Below are 8,721 nucleotides of genomic sequence, written 5' to 3'. Positions count from 1 at the left end.
AAAGTCATCAGTTAGTTAATTGCTCTGGGAAGTACAATAAAGTTATGATAGGTAGACTACTGAGGAAAGATATGCTTTTGTCCAGGCTTTCTGTGGTAACTTCCTCCTGCAGTGGGAGAAACTACCAGTAAAGGAAGAATGACAATTTACATACCATAGTAAGGTTAATCTGCCTGTCTTAGTCACGGGCTACTTGAGAAATCCTGGGAAATCCCTATTTGGAAGAGAAGAAAAATTAAAGCCACGGTTGCTGTGCTCATAATCTTATTCTGTGTAATTCACATACAGAGTTACTTCTGTTCCTTCTTAATGAAAAATTATTGCTGTTAACCCTTGTGTGGTCTTTAAATTTTGGTGTATTTCGTATTTCGTCTTACCCTAAAAAGAAACCATCGGAAACATCTCTCTCTCTCTCTCTCTTTTTTTTTTTTTCCTGCTTTCCAAGATTCCAGGAAAAACTGCTTGCATGGCACACAGTGTACAGGATACCAGTAGAATGAATGCTGCAGAAAGTTCTACAGAGGTTGCAGAGGTAAGAACACATGTTCTAGGGGAGGAATTGGCCACAGCTAGCACTATGGCACTTCTCATGGTTAACTAGGCAGTGATTAATAAGAGCAGAATTGACCAGCTTGCTTTCTTTAGCTATGATCTGCTCTATAATTTTAACCAGTGTTATTTAACAAAGAAAAGGTATCTGGGTGGTCACTGCCTTTCCACTGACCTCTCTAAGCTGTTTTCTTCTTTTACCAAGTGAGATTATATCCTGTCCAAATTCCTTTAAGCTCCCCAACTCTATGGGCTTCCTATTCTGCTCTTGATTTGGAGAAATGTGCTTCAATGTAAGATTAAGAAAGAATAATATGTTGATGAAATGATCAATAGAAGACATTATAACAGTAGTCCATAGTAAAATAATTTTGTATACACAATACCAAAGTATTTGTTCAATTACTGTTTACTGCTACAGATTCTTCCTAACTGAATAAATTAATGTGCTTTATAAAAGTTGTTTTTTAGATAACCAAGGCATATAAGAAACTTAATGAAACTCTTTCATTCATTTAGATATTTCATTTGAGTCAGAATCTTAATATCTTAGTTGTCACTCTGTGTGATATGAGAAAGAAATAGCCAGATAATTTAAACACAGATTACACTTAAGAATAATTGATCTGTAAGTTCTGGCTTGATGATAAATCTTTGAATTTATAGCAATAATAGATGCCTTCATTAGTGACTGTGAAAGGCAAGCAAATACAAATGAAAAAAAAAGTCCCTCTAAAACTCTGTGTTTGATTTTGCTTCACTTGAATATACACTTGTGATATGAACCCTGGTAAAATGTTGATTAATCTCCAGAGAAATTCCTGGTGACATATGGATGGCTTAACAAACTATTCCTATACTTTCCTCTCTCTGGCAGATTTAGTCTAGCTTTTAAATATTTGCTATTATAAAATAAAAATCAAGGGTCAAATTATTTAAATTTTTTCAGATAAAATTATGTAAGGCCAAGAAAATACACATCTAATTACTCTTAGTCCAGGTTATCAGAAAGCAGGGTCATACGAATGTCTGCTGGGTAGCTTTTTTGGGGTCTATATTACAAATAGAAAGGAGGTTTTTTAGAACACTGAATTTGTGTTCCAAAGCATAGTGTGAAATGGGAGAGGCTTGAAGTTTAGTATGAATCATGATATCCCATGAAAGTTATTAAAAACAGAGTTGAGGTGAGTAGGTAAGCACAAAGGATATTTGGGGCAGTGAGACTATTCTGTATGATATAGTAACTATGGATATATGTCATTATGCATTTGTCCAAACCCCTAGAGAGGCCACCGAGACTGAACCTTAATGTAAACTACCCGTTTGGGTGACAAAGGCCATGCAGGCTGTTGTAAAGGTTCCACCCTGGTGGGGGATGCTGATAACTGGAAGATTACCTATGTGAGGGTGCAGAGGGTATATGGGGAGTCTTGGTACGTTCCCCTCAATTTTGCAGTGAACCTAAAATTGCTTTAAAAAATAAAATTTATTACAGAGAACATAGAGGTGCTATGGCATTTTCTCAGAAATTCTGATTCAGGTTCAGAAATTCTGTGCTAAATTTAGTAAGCTCCCACATGTCTGTGATGTGCTTCTGTGGTGAGACCACTGGGCTAGAATCCAGTGTCGTTACACTTCTGCTTTGCTGAGTTCAGAGCACACAAAGTAGGGCAGGTACCACATTTCCAGATAAAAGCTGTCTAATATTTAGTCTGTTCTGAACCACAGTGGGTTCTTCAAAATCTTCCTAAAAAGGGGGAAACCCAGTTCAGAAGCCAATGCGATCACTTGTAATTGACTGACCGATGGAGCACTGTCTCTTAAAACGTGATCTTAATTACACACGGGTCTGAATAGGAAGAAGCTAAGACAACTAAGAACAGCATCAATAGAGATGTAAAGCATCCTCAAACCCTAAAATGTTGCGACATAGGTAAGTAGAGAGCAAAATCGTTTTATAAATCATTTAATTAAAAAAAAAAAAGTCTTGAAATCCCATGATATTGCCAAAGAGCATTTCCTGTAAACGTTTCTGGCAAAGACCAACATGTTTTGAAAATATTTCTTAATTGTTGGTGAATCTCTTTAAGCAATTTCATGATCCACAATAATTACTGAACCTAAAACTGAACAGCAGAGCTGGGGACGACCCTCATCACTGGATTCATTACATTACTTATGTGACTCAGAGATGACAGAGGAACAAGACTATTGAGTTAGAAGGGGAAATAGCACTTAAATGAGCTTTGTTGGTGGTCGATTTAGACAGAGTGGAGGCAGTTTCCAGAATTGCTGGGTTTGATTTCAATGAACACCCCACTGCTGGGGGGAAAAATAAACTAAAAAAGGTGGTTAACTCTTATATGGTGTCAATAATGTATTATTAATACAGACTTGTAACCTAATGGTTTTATTCAAAGACTAGCTAAAATTCCACAATACAGAAAATCCTCACTCACCTCTACAATGTAATTGTATGGCGGCATTGAGGTAACTTATTTATTAACACTTAAGAATCAGTTTGCTGCCCTTTTGCAGTTTTTTTTTTTTTCTTGATGTGCTATCATTCCTCTGATTTTTCCCAGGGTCACTTAAGATCATGGACACATCTATAAAAATGCTTTTTAGAAATATGTACTGTGTAAATACCTAAAGTGTATTCATGAGACTTGCCTGATTTCTATGCACACAAATTTTCATTTTTTGGGAAAAGCAGCTGAAATCCAAATTCATGAAATCCTAATTTCTTGCTGCATATAGTACAGATATATTTATAATTTATTAGAAAATTATTTTGGTAATTGATTCACATGAAGAAATATAAAATAAAGCTTACTCATCAGCAGGTTTCTGAGGGACTGGGGGAGAGGGTTGTCATAGCTACAATAAGACATGTCTATAAATCACAACATAAGAGGTGAATAAATGCTGTTCAGCATTTCACCTGTTTATTCTATTTCACCTTTTTTTTTAAGTGTGCTCAACCATCAAGAAGAAAGAACTTGACAGATTCTCTTGAACAAAAGATAAGGTGCTTCGAAAAGCAGAGAAAAGAGGTAATCTAGAAATATTAACTGAAGCAACTAATATTGGACTAATGCTGAGAATAAGGAGTATCTCACCTGCTGCCTTATGCTCCTTGTACAGGCTCACGTTATTGGCTTCAGGGATACTGGTCTATATTATTTTGAGAACAAATGCTTTTTTTTTATTCACCTACATACCTCTTACTTGATAAGTGTTTGCCCAAATGAATAAAAAATGACATCATAAATCTGATAATTAAAATCTAAATGTGCTCCATACTTAGAGTTTCCTCCACATGGACCATGTGAGATTATCACCTGTGCTCTTTGCATCCCTACAATTTGACACACCTTGAAACTCAAACTGTCAAAGGCTTTTAAGTACAGTTGACTTAGGTGCTATAAGCTCATGAGTTAGGCATCCAGAAGGTTAAGGAGCAAAGAAAAATGTTAGTTTCCACAAGGTTTGTTTCTACAATTTGGGATTACGATGGCTATGACTTCAAGTTCTGTTTTTTTCTGAGTTGAATGAATATTAGAACCTATTTTTCCTTCTTGACAGAGGAAGAGGTGACAAGTGGAACAATTTTAGCACTGTGTATGCTGTCAATTTTGTAATTCCTTTCCTAAGCCATTCTACAAAGAACATTGTTCACTTTCTCTTCTGTAGTGTCTACTCCCCCTCTTTGATACTGCATAAAATGGCAGGCCCTTCTGGAAAATCCCTGAACTATAGCAGAGTAATGATACCATAGCATAGAAATGATAACCCCCCAAATGCTAACAAATGAGGTATCTTTACATAACATCATATAGTCTAATACTAACTTCTCATATCTGTTTCCAGCCTGAGTTACCTAAAACCGGCATGCTTATTTGCTAATTAGGAGAAAGTCCTCCTAGTTTTTGTCACTGTGACTCTCTTCTCGATGTCTGTCCCATATTGATATGTGTTAGAATTTCTTTCAATGTAGGAATTTGTAGACTTCCCTTCTAAGAAAACTAAAACACAGGTCATACTGCTTTTTTCTCTTCTACTCAGCACTTTGTCTTAAAACTTCAAATTGGTTGGAGCCAAAATTATGTCGCACTAATGTCTTATAACAAAACTATTCCTTGAAAATCTTTACTTTGTGAAAAGGTGGTATTAGTCATTCAATGACTACATACTACAAATTATGTGTTGTTTTTTAAAAGCATGATATTATAGGGAAAGGATGCTCTGTTAAGGGGTTTTAGAATTTTTTATTATAAATTCTGCTTTTTAAAAACTGGAAGAAATATCTCATGATGGTCAGCAATGTAAGTCTTTAGGAAAATATGGAGAAGTTTTTTAAAAACCTTCATATCTTAATAAAATCTTATAGAAAGCATATGTATAAATCTGCCAGATTCTGGTTGAACAAAGAAGATAAAAATTAAAGTAAGTGAAAAGTTACTGCTAAACTGTTTAGCCTACTAACCAAGTCCTACCTGAGACTCGCTAGCTTTTCATATGTGAACCAGTTATGAAAATGTGAGAGTGTGCTCCATTAAATCATCCCAGCCCAATCAGAACTTGGCGGAAGATATACTGTCTTCTCCATGGCCCCCCTACTTAAGATACTACAAATGTGGTTTAATTTTGGCCAAACTCCTGAATGGACAGAGATCCTGGATTGATTTGCTACATTTTAACATTTCCAGCTCCTGGAAGTGAACCAGCAATGGGACCAGCAATTTAGAACTATGAAAGAGTCCTATGAAAGACAGGTAAAGACCTTTCTCCTGTGGTATTTGTTGAAGTCAATGATGTGGGCGGGTCAAGCATGGGAAGATTCTCATTGATTTTACATGAAGGAGATTTGTGGGGTGTCAGCTGTTGAAATAATGGAGAAGAGGGTACCAAGTACATCATAGGCCTATTGCTTTTTTTTTTTTAAAGATTTATTTATTCATTCATTTTTTTTATTCATTTATTTAATTATACAAGCACTGGGTACAGTCAGAAGCGCGGGAGGGTGAGAGAATTCACCAGAGCCAGAGCGGGGAGCAGAGCAGGCAGAAGGACCGAAGTACACTGCTGAGGGGAGCAGCGGGTGGCAGGAGAGGTCTGCGCACCATGTGGGACCCTCCTCCGGTGGCCAGGGAGCAGCTGGGGATCGAACCGGCGCTGCAGAGGCTGCGGGCAACTTCGCAACCCAGCGCTCAACCGCTGCGCCACCCGGGAGGCCCGGCCTATTGCTTTGAAGATTAATGAATAACATCTGAATTGTCTTGAGCCTGGCAAAAGAAGGGCACTAAAGGGCCTCCCTGGTGGTGCAGCGGGTTGAACACAGTGCTGTGAAGCTGTCCGCAGCCACTGCAGTGCTGGTTCGATTCCTAGCCAGGCAGGGCGATTCCCACATGGAGGAGCAGACCTCTCCTGCCACGCCCGCTGCTCCCCTCAGCAGTGTACTTCGGTCCTTCTGCCTGTTCTGCTCCCTGCTCTGTCTCTGGTGAATTCTCTCACCCTCCCACGCCTCTGGCCTGTACCCCAGTGCTTGTATAAATAAATAAAATCTTTTTTTTTTTTTTAAAAAAAAAAGGCACTACAGAGAGCCTCCAGAGTAGCCTGGGCTTGGCTTCCTTGCACACAGCCGTAAGTACGCAGGTATATGTGAGCTGACACATGGCTTAAAGTTCATGCTATTTTTATGCAAAACTAGGTTTCTCATCTTTCAGTGAGGTAGCAAAAACCATTTTCCACAGATAAAGAAACAAACAGTGGTGACAGTGAAAGTGTGAGGGAAAGTGGGGACATCCCCTCTTCTCTCTGAAGTTCTCTGTCCAGAAGCGTTGGCTTTGGTGACAAAGGCATTTTTTTGGAGATGATATGTTTTAATAGATAAGTGTTCTGTTTGTGACTTAAAATCATTCCATGTTCAAAAAGAGAGGAAATAAAAGTAAATCCCCCTGTGTAATTCCGAATTAAGAAACCTGACCACAAATGAGGAATACAGGGTATTGCTCTTTACTTCCCCATTTTGATACTTAGAAGGACTAAATTTAGGCAATGCAGGATACTATTTCCTCTACACCAGGCCACGGTCCCCGTCACCTTGTGATTTTTCAATCTGGTGTAGCCTTGGGGTCTCCAAACTGTAAAGACTGGGGGCACGAGCACAGATGCAACAGCAGGGCTCCATCCCCTGCACCTGGTGCGTTCACAGGGTGTGTCATTCTCATCTCTGGTGATGCACCATTGCCACAGCTTCTAGACCATTCCTCAGTCTAATCTGCCATCTAGTACCAGGTCAGTGGGTTCACAGGGTGTGTCATTCTCATCTCTGGTGATGCACCATTGCCACAGCTTCTAGACCATTCCTCAGTCCAATCTGCCCTCTAGTAGCAGGTCAAGCACTGCAGGTTACTGAGGAGTGAAAGACCAAGTGTGTTTGCTCTGGGGTGGAAACATTCACTGATACTGTACCCCCAAACCCCCATCCCTCCCCACCAGCCCCTTGTAGATAAGGCAAGGCTAATGAGAGTGGAGAATAGAAAGACCAGCCTAGTGCAAGGTCCAAGTCTTTATTCTGCCTCAAAGGGTGCGATTTGGAGAAAAGAGGGAGGAACTGGAGGCCTCCAGGTGTTCCTTGGGCTGCTAAGGGGAAGCACCTTTTTATTTATTTATTTTATATTTATTTATTATTTTTTTTAATTTTACACATTTTTACATCATTTTTCATTTTTGCACAATGGAAGCACCTTTTCAAATTCAAATATTCTGATCTGTGCGAGACCCTCAGGAAGTGGGGCGTTTCTGAAGAGGTCTACAATTGTCTGCTCATGACTTCCTCAGGTGGCGGAGCTGAAAATGAAACTGGATGCCTCGGAAAGATCGCTCAGCACCATGAAGAAGGAGCAGCAACAGTTGAAGAAGGAGTATCAACAGTGGCAGAGAGAGAGCACCCGAAAGACTGACCTGACCATGGAGATTCTGCATCGCAAAGTGGTGGGTGGTGTGGGGAGGGCGGGTGGCTCTTGCTGGAAAGCCAGTGCTTCATTAAAATCATCTCACTGCCCAGCAATAATGTGCAAGGGACTAGGGTTGTGCAAGTCTCCAGAGACAGAGACAGGGGTCACTTCTCTGGAATCTGAAGGAAGGAGATGCCTTTCAGCAGAGAGAACTGTTCCCAAGATTTGGTGATAACTTCCTAGGCATTTCTTCAGGAGGAGAAAAATGTTCTGCTTTTACTTTTACCCATATTTATGATTTTCATTACTAGTGTTAAGGATAATATGATACTACCTTACATTTGGACAGTTGCCTTTCAGCTGACAGAAAGCTTACAAATGAGCAAGACTTTTGTAATTTTAAGGGTTAAAGTTTCATAATGCAGCACATACCGTGAAGTAGGTACTGATATCAGCTTACCAAGATGAACACCCAAACTTATGTGTTTTAAATAATATTTTTTAAATAATATTTCACCCTCGTTATCTGTTAACCTTGTAGCCCACCTCTGAGGAAAGCATTATTTTTGCTATTTTAGAAATGAGAAAAGTGAGCTGCAGGGGGGCTGGTGATTTGCCAACATTGATAACATAATCCCTGCAAACAAGGGAACTTGAGACCTGCCTCCAGATCCTAAGCCTCAGTTAATCATTCCTGTGCTGAAAAGTAGAAGGTGGCCATTGAGGTGATAAGATTCTCCTAAAACAGACTCCTGGCTTTACTTTCAGTCATTGGACTCCTGGATAATGCGGTGGGCAAAAGGGAAGAAAAACTGAGCTCTAGTGGCTTCTCATTTTTATTAAGAAAAAAAAGACATGCAAATATTCTCAGGTGAAGTCTTGTGACTGAAACAGCCAGGCATTGGTTGTATTTTTAAAAATGTGCAAATGTTGGGCCTCCTTGGTGGCACAAGGGGTTGAGATGCAACCTATGAAACTATCCACAGCCATTGCAGCATGAGTTCGATCTCCAGCCAGGGAGATACCCACATGGCACAGCAGACCTCTCTTGTCTCACCCGCTGCTCCCCTCAGCAGTGTATTTCAGTAGATCTGCCTGTTCTGCTCCCCACTCTGTCTCTGGTGAATCCTTTCACCACCTCCCAACCCTCTGGCCTGTACCTCAGTTCTTGCATGCATAAATAAATAAATATTTTAAAAAAATGCACAAA

At 39.6% G+C, this 8,721-nt stretch overlaps 1 protein-coding gene across 1 annotated transcript in view; it reads left to right on the top strand.

Moving 5' to 3' along the window:
- Positions 1 to 454: 454 nt before the first annotated feature.
- TNIP3 (TNFAIP3 interacting protein 3) overlaps positions 455 to 8,721 on the top strand; it is a gene marked incomplete at its 3' end in the record, with an annotated part of 31,017 nt that continues 22,750 nt past the window's right edge. Inside the window, exons 1-4 of the mRNA XM_084252000.1 lie at positions 455 to 532; positions 3,525 to 3,605; positions 5,262 to 5,327; positions 7,396 to 7,548. Coding sequence (XP_084108126.1) covers positions 467 to 532; positions 3,525 to 3,605; positions 5,262 to 5,327; positions 7,396 to 7,548 — 366 coding nt within the window. The 5' untranslated portion in view covers positions 455 to 466. The remainder of the gene's footprint in view (positions 533 to 3,524; positions 3,606 to 5,261; positions 5,328 to 7,395; positions 7,549 to 8,721) is intronic.

The sequence above is a fragment of the Talpa europaea genome (assembly GCF_964194135.1).
Source record: "Talpa europaea genome assembly, chromosome: 13".
NCBI lineage: Eukaryota > Metazoa > Chordata > Mammalia > Eulipotyphla > Talpidae > Talpa > Talpa europaea.
Note: the sequence above shows the minus strand (reverse complement) of the source record. Positions and strands in the feature narration are given on the sequence as shown.